This window comes from Centropristis striata, chromosome 3 (assembly GCF_030273125.1).
Source record: "Centropristis striata isolate RG_2023a ecotype Rhode Island chromosome 3, C.striata_1.0, whole genome shotgun sequence".
NCBI lineage: Eukaryota > Metazoa > Chordata > Actinopteri > Perciformes > Serranidae > Centropristis > Centropristis striata.
This window is the reverse complement of record NC_081519.1, coordinates 29,807,997-29,822,056: the sequence shown is the minus strand read 5'-3', so window position 1 is coordinate 29,822,056 and position 14,060 is coordinate 29,807,997. Positions and strand designations below refer to the sequence as shown.

General features: G+C 38.7%; 2 protein-coding genes across 2 annotated transcripts; one reads left to right on the top strand and one right to left on the bottom strand.

Moving 5' to 3' along the window:
* The first annotated feature begins 584 nt into the window (after positions 1–584).
* On the top strand, positions 585–5,963 carry ap5b1 (adaptor related protein complex 5 subunit beta 1). Its single transcript, XM_059329668.1, has 3 exons — positions 585–898; positions 2,266–3,060; positions 3,846–5,963. The coding sequence occupies exons 1-3, from the start codon at positions 761–763 to the stop codon at positions 5,781–5,783; spliced, it is 2,871 nt and encodes a 956-aa protein (XP_059185651.1). The 5' UTR covers positions 585–760; the 3' UTR covers positions 5,784–5,963.
* A 715-nt stretch (positions 5,964–6,678) lies between these two features.
* c3h1orf50 (chromosome 3 C1orf50 homolog) lies at positions 6,679–12,517 on the bottom strand. Its single transcript, XM_059329670.1, has 5 exons — positions 12,364–12,517; positions 11,013–11,128; positions 10,817–10,903; positions 10,236–10,367; positions 6,679–7,629 (listed from the first exon to the last, which is right to left on the bottom strand). Exons 1-5 carry the CDS (start codon positions 12,410–12,412, stop codon positions 7,444–7,446), a joined length of 570 nt encoding a protein of 189 aa, XP_059185653.1. The 5' UTR covers positions 12,413–12,517; the 3' UTR covers positions 6,679–7,443.
* Positions 12,518–14,060: the final 1,543 nt, after the last annotated feature.

The window sequence follows — 14,060 nt, the reverse complement described above, 5'->3', positions numbered from 1 at the left end:
TTTGTGGTCAATTTGATTCTTTTTTGGGTATTTTTGTGTCTTTTCTGACAAATCCCAAAGTAGCACGTTATTACTTTCCAAGGAGTCTCTGGCTTAATAAAATAATAATAAAATGATCAATTTTAAACGATGAATGACGGAACAATTCTTACCTATTTTTTCTTCAAACAATATCGCATTGTACACAAAAGGAACCCAAAATGTTTACAGTGTGTAGTTAAATAAAAGCAATAAAAGCGTGTGTATATTAAAAAAAAAGATAATTCTGACTGTACTGCACTTTCAAAAAAAAAAAAAGTAATTGTGCACAAAGATGAGAAATATTATTGTCGTACAAAAATAACTGTTTTTGTTCGTAAGTCTCATTGTTTCAATCAATGTATTTGTATCTTCCAAATATGCTTAAATGAGATTTTTAAATAAGCTAAAATAAAGGGTTTGAATGCTGTTTTTAAATATGCCCCTCTGATAAAACACTGGCCCCTTCTTGGTCCCCACAGTAAAACTGGTCTAGAACCGCCACTGGAACTACTGCTCTACACTCCGAGCAGCAGGTGGCGCTAACACAACACCGCCACTGTAAATGTGCACGTGACACAACACGGAACCCACTCGCTGTGTCTGTGGGTGTGTTGTCGTCAGTCAGCAGGATTTCATGTTTCATTTTAAAGTCTCAGCTTGATGTGTGCCTTGTGTCATGTGTGGAGGAGTCGTTGACCTGACATTCTGCACGGCGCTAAGGTTCTGGATTTGAGCGACAATGGCGGTGAACTGGGCCGAGAGGGTTTCTGCTTTCTGCCGCAGTCCGTCCCGCTTCCTGTCCGGGACCACAGCTGATACTCTGCTGGCTGAGCTGCTCCGAGAGCTGCGAGATGACAGAGCCTCTTACAGCGTCAAGGTAAGCAAACAGAGAGAAAAGTGTACTGAATAATAAAGAAGAAGAAGAAGAAGAAAATTACTTTATTAATCCCACAATCAGTGGCGGTTCTGGACCAGTTTTACTGTGGGGGCCAAGCAGGGGCCAGTGTTTAATCAGAGGGGCACATTAAGAAACAGCAAATATGATTTTTAAGTATTCAAAACATTTATTTTAGCTTATTTAAGAATCTCATTTATGTATATTTGGAAGATACAAATACATTGATTGAAACAATGAGACTCACCAACAATAACAATTATTTTTGTACGACAATGACATTTCTAATTTTTGTGCACAATTACTTATTTTATTTTGAAAGTGCAGTACAGTGAGAATGATTTTTTTGTATATACACAACTTTTATTGCAAAATTAAACTATTATACAATATACACATTCTGGGTTCCTTTTGTGTACAATGAGATATTGTTTGATCAAAAAAATAGGTAAGAATTGTTCTGTCGTCTATCATTATTAATTGATAATTTTATAATTAATTTGACACAGGGGTCACAGCAGGGGCCAAGGGCTTCTTAACAGGGGCAGTGGCAGTTTTTCCTACCGTGCAATTTTTTCCCATCATGCTCTTAGTAAAAAAAGGAGAAGCAGCTTTTGACTCCAGCTGCTTTAGTGTGTGCAGTGGTTTGTGTTGAAAATAAAAAATAAAAAAAAGAAGAAGAGAAGACGCCACAAAATGTCCCTCACAAAACTGTAAAAGTTGACTATTTTACAGTAAAAATAGATATAAGGAAGAATAAAGGAAAGGAACATTTAGAAATGAATTCATGATATACATTTATGTCCAATTTAATTATAATTTATTTAATTGAATAATCATATGTACCAGCTCTATCAACTTTCATTTAGTTAATCATACATTAATCATCGATTATTTATTACTTATTTGTGTAGGCTATATATTTCACATCAAACTTTATTTATATAGTGCTTTTCATATATATAAATGCAACACAAAGTGCTTTACAAAAAATAAGAATAAAAACAGACAATAAAAATGACAAAACCCACCCCTCCCTTCCCCACATAAAGATCTGTATGTACACATACACAAACATGCACACACATGCACATAGACACGCACTCACACACTCAGACTCACACACAGCACATATTGATTGAGTATTGATTGAGTAGTATTTATTTATTTATCATTATTTATACATTTTAACTGGATCTTCTTACTGTTCTCTTTATGAAGAAAAATCTAAATATATGACATCACTATATTTTTATTGAGGACTGAGCTTACTAGCATTATTGTGATGTTCCTTTTTCCTGTGGAAGTGGTTTTACTGGTCTCATGGTTCTTCTGTTTCACCCCCTCAGGTCCTCCTGTTGTCCCCACTATGTGAGTACCCGACTGAGCTGTGTCCCTCAGACGTGGAGGGTGAGGAGACAGCCCTGGAGCTCATGTCAGTGTTCCACCAGTGTCCTCCAAAGTCCTCCCAGTTCCGCTGTCAGCTCCTCCTGGCCCTCACCTCTGTGCTGGTCTGCACCGACTGCGTTAGCAGCCGCTCCCGTGCATCTCAAGACTTCTTGGACCTGCTCCTCCAGATAGCCCAGGACTCCAGTGATCTCCACGGTGACTGTGCTCTTCGCTCTTTACGGGCCACGGCTTGTGAGTGCCTTCGGGAGCTGGAGGCCTGCTCCCCAGGCCTCCTCTACCAGCGCCTGGAGCTCATCGCTGGGCTCCGGCAGCAGGAAACCTCCCTGCTCCATCAGGCCTTTGCAGGACTTCATACTCTGGTGTTCAGGAACGTTGTTTATCAGCTCACCCAGGAAACGGGAGCTGGTGCCGAGCATCTCAAGGCTCTTCTGGGAGGAAATACATCAGTTGCATGGGAGGCAGAGCTGGACTCAGGTCTAATGAATAACAAGGACTCAGCCATACTGTCTTCTCTGATCCTGGGGCCCATGGGTACAGTCCCGACCCTTCAGACTGGACCTGATTGTAAGGAGCTGCGTTCAGTGCTGTCCTCTCTCCTGGAGGAGTCCTACCTCCTCACTCCTCTGTGTCAGGCTGCTCTGCTCCACAGACTGATAGAGGTGGTTGCCATGGTGCCTGGTGTCCCTCCTGCTGTACTGAGAGCTCAGCTGCTGCGACTGCTGGGCACCAGTGAGGTTAGTGACCAATGGAATTAAGTTTCTGTTACTTGTTTTACTTACTTGTTGCTGTTTACACACATTTTTGTGTTTAGGTCTTAAAACAAAACAACAACAAAAAAAAATGACTTCCCAACTTATCACTGGTGTTGTTCAGATTTCTGTCTCTAACCAACTAAAATGGAGGTGAATGGAATTTAGAAAGTGGTACCCACACCGAGGTTATAATAGTTTTGGATTTTTCATTAGTTTTAATTTTAATTTCGTTGTCAATTTTTGTTTTCAAATTCAGTTAGTTTTAATGAGTTTTTAGAGTGAGTTTGCTAGTTTTCATTTGTTTTTATTTTTGGAAAATGCTTAGTTTTAGTTTAGTTTTTTATTAGTTTTAGTGTTTAGTTTTTTGTAATGGGGTATTTGTTGGGTGCGAGATTCAAAAAAGTCACAATAAATGTTTCCTTTATTTCCTTTGTCTGATCCATCTCAGCCCCAATAAGTTTATTAAGTCATAAAACCAGACCGATGAAATAGATTTCATATCAACCAAAAAGGTTTATGAATGAAAAAAGTTGACAAAGACGAAAACGACATTTTCACTATAATTTTAGTTATTTTTAGTTAGTTTTGTAACCACAAAATAAAGTTTCAGTTAGTTATCGTTCTTTTTAAAATTCACATTTTTATTTTTATTTCAGTTAACGAAAATGTTTTTCAAAGTCTACACATAAGCAGTTTTGAGGTAACTTTTACTTTTCTACATAATGTGAATCGATGACACACAGTAACTTTTCTTCACTCCCTCCCAGGTTTGCCTCCTCCACAGCACTCTGCTGATGAAGTGTGCGTTCACAGACAGCCTGTTCAGCGCCGAAGACGAAGCTTTCATCCTGCAGCGGCTGGTGGTGCTCTCCCAGCACCCTCTGCTGACCACCCCCGACAAGCTCTTCTACATGGACTGCATCCTACACTTCCCTGAGAACCGACCAATCAGCTGCGACGATGCTGACGAGAGCCTCCCCGTGCTGCTGACTCCACGACTAGCTCTGGCTCTAGTGCCCACTGTGTTCAACGACAGTGCCACCATGCTGGCCCGACTCAAGCTGCTCTCTCTGGTCTACCTGGAGGAGGGGGAGGAAGGGGAGGGGGAGGGGAGCAGGGGGCTGGCCTACCTCTACGAACACATCACCTCACTGCTGCACATTGTGGGAAACGGAGGCAGCCGAGAGATTGTTGTCACCTTCTTCAGAGCTAGCTTCCTCTTCCTTTTCTACTTCTTCCACGTGGAGCGCTATTACCACAGCCTGATGGAGCAGCTGTGTAAGCTCTACCTGCACCACACCCACCTGGCTCCACACTTCATCAATCTGGCTGACCAGACCCAGGACAAGCTGACTGAGTCCAACTGGACTGTGAGTTTCCTGAAGGGCCTGCAGGGAGTTATCACTGAAGCTCCCCTCACTCAGCTCACATTACAAGACCTGAGATGGCACCTGAAGATGCTGGCTAGAGTGGCGGAAGAAGGAGAAATCTCCCAGCACAGCACCCTGAGCTTCCTGTCCGCCGTCATCACTCCATCTTCCTCGTCTCTGTGCGTGAGCGGCGACTGGCGTCTGGGGAACAGCCTGCTGGGGGTTTGCCGCCGCCTCCTCGTCCACCCCAGCCTGGATTCGCTGCTCCTCCCTCTGGCCGACATCCTGCAGCATCTCACCTGTCGCTACGGAGACACGGACATCCAGGACCACGCCCGCCTCTACTACACCCTTCTGACCACCCTGTCCAGGGAGAAGCTGGCCGGGGTTTTGATGCAGGGTTCGGACGAGGGAGGGCGGCAGGTCAAGAGGCGGTTGCTGTCCTGCATCATGGCCGAGAGCGAGGGGCTGACAAGCGTGTTAACCATTCACCAGGCTGAGAAAACAGTATTCAGGATGATTGAGGCCCAGTCTGAGCCACAAGAAACACAAACGGATAAAGAAAGCAGCCTAAACCAGGAGACAGAGACCTGCCCAGAAGAGGCTAAAACACTACTGGAAGTATACAGAGCCCAGTTTGACACTCCTGGCTACGCTGCAGAGATCACCTTGAACTACCAGCTGTGTCATATCGAGGCTGGTGACCCCTACTTTGACCAGCTCTTCAGCATCCGCCTCCACTTCAGCCTAACAGACAATCACTATGAGGAACTGAGCGACATCAGTGTCCCGTGTCTGTTCAAAGACAGACCATCGCCCCAGGTGGTGCTGAGACTGAAGCCCAGGCAGCCCTACCCCACCACCCTCCACTTCAGCGCCATCTTCACCACCCAGGACGGCCTCTCCTGGCTCTCCGTCCTGCCAGACATCCACGTAGCTTTCCAGCAGGTCTTCAAGCCTCTGCCTTCCCCAGAGGCCTGGGGACCAAACGGCAAACTGAGCTTATTCGAAGGTTTATGGGATGAAATCAGCTCTCAAAGCGAGCAAAAGGAGCAAACAGACTGTGCTAGCAGCCTGTTCTGCTGCCAGCTGAAGGAGGCAGCCCTGGTGGCCTTGGTGGAGAAACACTTCCTCCCCTTCCTCATATCCAACCTGTCTGATAACCAAGAGTTCAAAGTGCTCCTCTTCCTCCCGCCACAGTCTCACGTGCTGCTGAAGATCAGCTCAGAGGACTCTGTGCACTTCAACATCGCCACGGATAACTGGCAGCTTCTGTGTCACATCAGTTCCTATCTGCTGACTATCACATCCTCACAGGAAGATGGGGAACTGTGATGCATCTTGCTTTTTAAAATGTCTTTTATTAAGCTGATTTTTAACAAGATAATCAAATTTGTCAGCGCTTTAATAACTCCAGTCATACTTGAAATGAAATTGCTTTGGACAGTTGATTTAAAATAAAGGTATTGCACTTTAATTGTCTTCACCTGAAATTAAACAAATGTAAATGTAAAATATTTTGTATTTTATTTGCCACATACAGTAAAACAAAAACCATCTTATTGCAGTCTATAAATAAAAGACAAATATTTGATGAGTTGTACAGGATGTCACTGATCAATGGCTCAACAGAAACTGTACATCAAATTATAATACATGCACAAAACTGCATCATCATCATACACACAATTCACATCCTGCTGTTGATTTAATGTTATTCCGCTACAGTTGGTGGACATCTGCCAACAAAGGCAGTGAAGGAAACTGCCAACAAGCAAACTATTTTTTAACCCTCCTGTACTTCTGTGGTCCTTTGACCCTAAATCATTTTCAACATACGATTAATATAGGTTAACTTTCATAGAATTGCTTGAAATTTTCAGCTTATGTGCCCCTTTGCATCCTTTTTACAGGGTTCATACACTTTTTCAGTGGTCAAACTCAAGCATTTTTCAAGGACTTTCAATGTAAATTTTCTAGCTTTTCCAGTATCTTACACCTGTGGTAAATTGCATGTTTTAGATGAGTACTTACATACTAAAAGGGGGATTTACAATTTTTTACATTGAACATGTGATTATCTGTAGTCTATATAGATGGATATAGTCAGATTGCAAGAGAAATACAGTAAGAATTCCAAGCATTTACAAGCACTTTATCCAAAATCCAAGCACTTTTTAAACCTTGAAAATACAACATTTAAATTAAAGTATTTTCAAGGATTTCAAGCACCCGTACGAACCCCGTTTTTAGATAATATAAATTTCAACTTTCTTCATACATTTTTACGTGTTTTATAAATTTTTATAGCACCCGTCCTCCTCGGGTCAAAAAGGACCCCATGACATCAGACTGGTTTTAGGACATGTAGAAAAAAATTGGGACCATGGGTGTGATTTTTTAAACTTTTTTTTGCTGTCGTCTAAAAATCAATGTTTTCAAAACATAAGTTTCACTAAAAGTTGACATAACCTACTTTGTGCATTTCAATCAAGAAATAATTTCACTATTTAAAAAAATATTAAGGTTTTATTACTTTTTCCTCTTGAAATGAGGCCTAATTTTGTATATTTGACTCAAATTGACCAATAATAATGAAAAAAAAAGTATTATAAATCAATTTTTGGGTCATTAGTTGCCTTAAAGGTGAAAAAAAAGTTGGTAATATTTTTTTCCTACATGTCCTAAACTAACCTGAGGAGGATGGCTGTATAGTCGATGGGAGGAGTACACAAGGGTTAAAGCTACACCGAAAATGGTTTTATCCTGTTTCTTGAGCCCAGAGATCAACTCGTGTTTTGCTGAAGAACCCAGAATAAAAACATTAATTGTGGTTTGTCCACAGAGCAGCTTTAAAGTCAATAAAACACTGTGATGCTTTGATACCAGTGATTACAATCCAGTAATGGATTTATGTCTGCAAAAATGTAAGTCAATTAAGACATTTAGCATCTACAATTAGTCCTTTAAAAACTCCAGTCCTTGATTCAGTCCTTTAGTCACAGAGGTTTTTGAAGTTTGGTTCTGTGAAAGCTGGTAAGGCAGCCTGCTGGCTGAGAAGTTTGTCCATGATGGCGAACTCTGCGTCCCTCTTCTCAACCTGGTCTATGGGCGTCCAAGACATGTCGTGTTGAAGTTTGAATGCACCAACAAATGTATGAGGGCAACTGGAACCCCATTCCTTCAGGGAGAAGACACAAACAACACTACGGTGAGATGTGCAGCACTTCATCAGAAGACAAACTAAGTATTTTTTTCCTTTTATAAAATCAGCTACATATCAGTTTACCAACCCCTCTACCTAAAAGTTTGTTGTCTTTTTTATCTAGAGATGAAATTATTTCTTGATATTCTATAGAACAGGGTTGGGCAACTTAAATGCTGGAGGGGGCCACAGTTCTTCATCTACCACACTCTTTCACTACCACAGGGCCACATATAGTACCGTGAACTTAACCAGATATGATGAAACTGCAATTTTAAATATGTTTACAGTGCAGTAACTCAACATATTTCATGCTCAGATGCATGTATAACAGTATAAATAGGAATACAAAAGGTTTGATGCAAATAAAAAATAACCACTTACTGTGATTTATTTTTTCTTGTTTTCAGTGTAAGAACAGCAGACCAACATTAATTGCAAGAAGTCATTTTGTGCATTTTTACACTGCACTTTTAAGATTTCATGCTCAAATATATGTAGTTGTACTGAGGGCCACTTCAAGTGAGGGTGCGGGCCGTATGTGGCCCTCGGGCCTCCAGTTGCCCATCCCTGCTATAGAGAAATCATCATTGACTATCGATTGTCTATCATTGAATAGTTCCTAAAGCAAAAATACAAAATATTTTCTACTTAGAGTGTCTGAATTTTAAGGATTTTCTTTGTCTTTAGTCAAAAGCTTTGTGCTTTTAACTGTTGGTTAGGAAAAAACAAGCAATGTGATTCCAGCATGGCCTTTTATAATTGGTATCAGTTTCCATTGTTAAGACGAATCAAGGAAAGAATCAGCAGACAATTTTGACGATGAAATAATCAGTAGTTGCAGCACATATCTTTATGTTTCTAAAATAAGAATCTTGAGATTTTTAAATCATTATGTTTGCCATTAAGTTTGGCTCTGTCTTGATTTTAACTGTCAAAATTCCCTGATGTTCCAATAAATTACATGACTACTACAACAACAGCCAAAGTTATTAAAGTTAACGAAAACCAACGAAATAACAAAAACTAGAATTGAAAAAACATTTTCATTAACTGAAATAAAAATAAAAACTAGAGTTTAAAAAAAAAAACGATAACTAACTGAAACTGTATTTTGTGGTTACAAAACTAACTAAAACTGACTAAAATTATAGTGAAAATGTCCTTCGTTTTCGTCTTTGTCAACTTTTTTCATACGTAAACCTTTTTGGTTGATATGAAATCTATTTCATCTATCTGGTTTTATGACTTAATACACTTATTGGGGCTGAGATGGATCAGACAAAGGAAATAAAGGAACATTTATTGTGACCTTATTCAATCTGCCACCCAACAAATACCCCATTACAAATAACTAAAACTAACACAAAAACTAATAAAAACTAAACTAAAACTAAGCATTTTCCAAAAAATAAAAACAAATTAAAACTAGCAAACACACTCTAAAAACTCATTAAAACTAACTGAATTTGAAAACAAAAATTGACAACGAAATCAAAACTAAAATGAACGAAAAATCCAAAACTATTATAACATTGGAAAGAATCAGCAGAAAATTTTGACGATGAAATAATCAGTAGTTGCGGCACAATTCTTTATGTTTCTAAAATAAGAATCTTAAGACTTTAAAACAATCATTATGTTTGGCATTAAGTTTGGTTCTGTCTTGATTTTAACTGTCAAAATTCCCTGATGTTCCAATAAATGGCATGACCACTACAACAACAACAACAACAACAACAACAACAACAAACAGTACCTGAAAAAAACATGCACAGATAAAACTGCAACCAGTCAAATCCAACCTTAGCTGCCTGTTTTGGCCGCCTGCTCACTATCAGCCCTCTTCAAGGCCACATGAACTTTGACCACTAAAGACATCCAGCCGGCACATTTCCACACAGGCCTGCAGGTGTTTGGTCAGCCAGTGGATGTTAAGTAACTGTTCTGTGCTGTTGGAACTCTTCCATGTTCATGAAGGGTGACATAACATGACACAAGCTGACCAATCTCTCAACAAGGTTATAATAGTTTTTGATTTTTCATTAGTTTTAGTTTTAACTTCATTGTGATTTTTTGTTTTCAAGTTCAGTTAGTTTTAATTCGTTTTTAGAGTGAGTTTGCTAGTTTTTATTTTTTGCAAAATGTTTAGTTTTAGTTTAGTTTTTGTTAGTTTTAGTTTTTTGGAAATGTTTAGTTTTAGTTTAGTTTTTATTAGTTTGTTGGGTGCGAGATTCAAAAAAGTCACAATAAATGTTGCCTTTATTTCCTTTCTCTGATCCATCTCAGCCCCAATAAGTTTATTAAGTCATAAAACCAGATAGATGAAATAGATTTCATATCAACCAAAATGTTTACGTATGAAAAAAGTTGACAAAGACGAAGGACATTTTCACTATAATTTCAGTTAGTTTTGTAACCACAAAATACAGTTTTGAGTTAGTTATCGTTTTTTAAAAAACTCATTTTTATTTTTACTTCAGTTAACGAAAATGTTTTGTTCGATTCTAGTTTTCGTTATTTCGTTAGTGTTCATAACTATAATAACCTTGTTTCTCAGGATATAATAGTGAAATGCAGACCTTAGGAGAGATGATGGAGAAGTACTGCTGTCCAGACGGCCGCTCATAGAGGTAATACATGTTGCCTGGTTTCTTCACAATGTTACAGGCAGCATGGTGGAGGTCAGCATCTCTTTTAGCATCTTGTAAAACCTAGAAAGAAAAGACCAATAAGTGTACTGGACTCACAGGAGGTTTTGTGTTTTGTCATCTCAAATACCACCAAGGTCTTCTGTCCGTTTTGCTAATAGGTTGTTGATAAACACCAATATCTGGAGTTAGGGCTGGGCGATATGGACCAAAAGTCATATCCCGATATATTTACGCTGAATATCGATATACGATATAAAGTAATTTCAACCAATAATGTAGTTACTGCAGTTAGGTTTTATAGGGAAGTACTCTAACTTAAATAAGGGATCTGAATTATTCTTCCACCACTGTCAGAGACGCACAGTGCATATGAATGAAGATTCCTATAAATATGCCAGCATGAGCCAGGAGGCTAAGTTGTGAAGTTGACAGCCTGTACAAACTGTGCGTCACTATCATATTTGTATCACCAGTCACTTGATTGTGTGTACTGGTGTTTTGCTCCTCACCTTTCTCGCCTGCTCCTGTAAGTATCTGATCTGGTCTGCAATGACGGTCAGTTTGTTGCAAGCGTTGGCTTTAATGAAATCATCTCCCTAAAAAAAAAGTCAAAATACTTTTAGCACTGATATATCCACGACATGAGATGTCGTTGTGTAGAAATTATTAGACTGAATGTATTATTAAAAAAAGTCTATTCCATACCTTCTGTACTTGTGATGCCAAGGCCACTAGGTCCATAGGGTCTCCCACTCTGTTGGTCTGATAGGAGCTGACCAGTTCCAGCCCGCTGGGGGTGCTGCTGCTCTCAACCAGAGTCACTGCACAAACCACACAAGTTAACAGTTACATCACAATTATAAAGTGGAAGTAGGGCTGGGGGATATGGACCATAAGTCATATCCCGATATATTTAGACTGAATATCCATATACGATATATATCCTGATGATAGCAGGAGCAAATGTTCAGTCAAAGTCAAAACCAAATATGACATGTCACAAGTAGTTTTATTGAAACCGTTTAGGTGAAAATAAATACTGTATAACAACAGGAGTACCTTTTTAAAAAAATCCAAGGTCCATAAAGTGCACATTTAAATAAATAAAAAATCGTAAATAAAAATAGCCTATGCAATTTGGTCTTATTCCATATCACATTTAAAAGAATATTGATATATCTTTTATATCTATATATCGCCCAGCCCAACATGGAAGCAAATCATAAGGAGCAAAGTGTTTGTCTCATAATTTTGATTTTTTTTACGATTTACCATATGGATTTTTTATTTTATTTCAATGCTTCTGGAGGGAATATGCTTCCATATGTAGTTATTTAACATAATGACTGTAGTAATACTTTAATAACATGAAACTCGGGTAAACTGTATTATACAATTCGGAGCCCTTACATGCAGAAGACTAAACGAGAGTTTAAAAAGAAAAAAACGATAACTAACTGAAACTGTATTTTGTGGTTACAAAACTAACTAAAACTAATTAAGATTAAAGTGAAAATGTCCTTCGTTTTCGTCTTCATCAACTTTTTTCATACGTAAATCGTTTTGGTTGATATGAAATCGATTTCATCTATCTGGTTTTAATACTTAATAAACTTATTGGGGCTGAGATGGATCAGACAAAGGAAATAAAGGAAACATTTATTGTGACCTTATTGAATCTGGCACTCAACAAATACCCCATTACAAAAAAACTAAAACCAACACTAAAACTAATAAATAAAAAATAAAAAAATGACAACGAAATCAAAACTAAAACTAATGAAAAATCCAAAACTACTATAACCTTGGTGTATAGTCTACGGAAGGACTAACAAGGGTTAATAACATGAAACTGTAGCCGCTGGGAAAGTTCAGTTGCTCCTCATGAAAGCGGTTTAAAGTGTGCTGTGCTAACTATATTTACTATCTACTATATTTAACTTAAAACCAGTACAAGTATATTAACAGAGACCGTGTGCTGTGTGAGAAACCTTAGACCAGGTCTGAAAGGTCTGACATGAGGTTTACAGTCAGTCTTTCGGTAAGTTTCTCCTACCTGTGGTGGTTTTGTCGGGCTGCTGGGGAAGGCTGACTGTTCTCTCCATGATGGTTTATTTCACGTTGTTTCTCTAAACTCTCTCCAGAGTGATTTGCTCACACATATATATCCTCTCTGTCCCAGGCAGGTTTTGTAACCAGCTAATATTTGACGAAAATACCGGAGTGTTCACGGGGTCCTAACTCTCCGCCCCCTTTTGCCTAATATAGTAATCCTAATTTGTGCCTGTATAAAATATCCTAAATTAAAGACTTTTGTCACAGACTTATGTATTATTGTTAATTCTTATTTTAAATGTACAACTGTAATCCGTGTTTAGATCAAAATAAAACCAATTTAAAATAAATATTATATCCTATTCTCATTTTACTTGGATTTATGTTCAGGCGTTTGGAAACAAGCCCGACCTCACCAAAGAACATAACAAAAGAAGATGAGCCGCTGCTGAGAAATCAAACAAGCAAAAGTCTGAAATTACATCGTGAAACAGCTGCTGGTGTGCTGCAGTTACTGTCACATCAACAGCTTTGCATCCTGCATTAAACCACATCAGTCAGAGATGAACTAGACCTTAAACCGAGACTCAGAGTAGTCCTGTGTTTGCTTTTCTTCCATTCCCTTACATGGTTTCCCCCCATAATCCTTTGCGTGCACACTTACACAAGTTCAGATTTTTTGCAAACGTAGTGATAGTCCAAGTTTGTTTGCCATTATCTTAGTTGTTTTTTGTTGTTTTCAAATATGTGGATGATAATGGTGAATATTTGTAATATTGTTCTGTGGGAGAAGTAAAAGTCCCAAATTTAAAACGTTAAAAGTAGGTGTATAGGTATTCATCCATTCATTCTTTCACTCATTCCTTATTTTTTTACTGTTGGGTAGTTATATCATATTTTATATGATCATAGTTCATAACTTTTCAACTTTTGCCCCGTTTTCAAATCAAATCAATCAAAATTACTTTATTTATTCCCGAGGGTAAAGGAGAGAAGGATCTTTTGAATCTCTCCGTCCTGCAATGGAGAGAGAGGAGCCGTCCACTGCTGTTTTTTTGGTCCATAAAGGTTTTGTGTAGCAGATGATCTGGGTATTTCAGGATGGCCTCGAACATCTTGACAGTGCATCTCTCCACCACCTCCTCCAGTGTGTCCAACCTGGCTCCAACCCCTGAAGCAGATCTTTAGACCAGTTTTCAGCTTTGTAGCTATTAAATCCAACAATTTGATCAATGTAGTGGAGCAAAAAGTAAAATATCTGCCTCTTTCACTTGTTTGTGCTCCATATAACATTAAAATAAACATGTCTGTATAACAACGCAAAGTTGATATCTTGATCTCATAATGAGAAATATGCTCTTACTTTTTCTCTGGCTGCAGATTCTGCTCATTTGAAAATAAATTACAATATCAAGCTGTTAAAGTAATATATTTTTAACCATTATGTCTGCAAGCACCAGATGGGCATGGAAGTAGACTAAAGGTAGGCAAAGCTGTAGTTTATTATTCTACATTACCTAAAATTGCATCTGTTGAAGAATGCTTAGCGAAGAATGGAAAGCGTGTGATGCTTTGGGTTGATAGTTTGGCAATAACACCAACCTAAATGACAGAACATTGAAGGAAATATATTCCAGAATGTAATATTTGACCTTTAAACAGCAGGGTCAGGTCTACATTTCCAGCTGGATTCTAATC

Coding starts and splice junctions, on each gene's coding strand:
- ap5b1 (XM_059329668.1), top strand. CDS start 761: ATGGCGGTGAACTGGGCCGAGAGGGTTTCTGCTTTCTGCCGCAGTCCG. Junction 899..2,265: donor GAGCCTCTTACAGCGTCAAG/GTAAGCAAACAG, acceptor TCACCCCCTCAG/GTCCTCCTGTTGTCCCCACT. Junction 3,061..3,845: donor GACTGCTGGGCACCAGTGAG/GTTAGTGACCAA, acceptor ACTCCCTCCCAG/GTTTGCCTCCTCCACAGCAC.
- c3h1orf50 (XM_059329670.1), bottom strand. CDS start 12,412: ATGGAGAGAACAGTCAGCCTTCCCCAGCAGCCCGACAAAACCACCACA. Junction 11,129..12,363: donor GCCCGACAAAACCACCACAG/GTAGGAGAAACT, acceptor TGGTTTGTGCAG/TGACTCTGGTTGAGAGCAGC. Junction 7,630..10,235: donor TCTCCATCATCTCTCCTAAG/GTCTGCATTTCA, acceptor TTCTCCCTGAAG/GAATGGGGTTCCAGTTGCCC.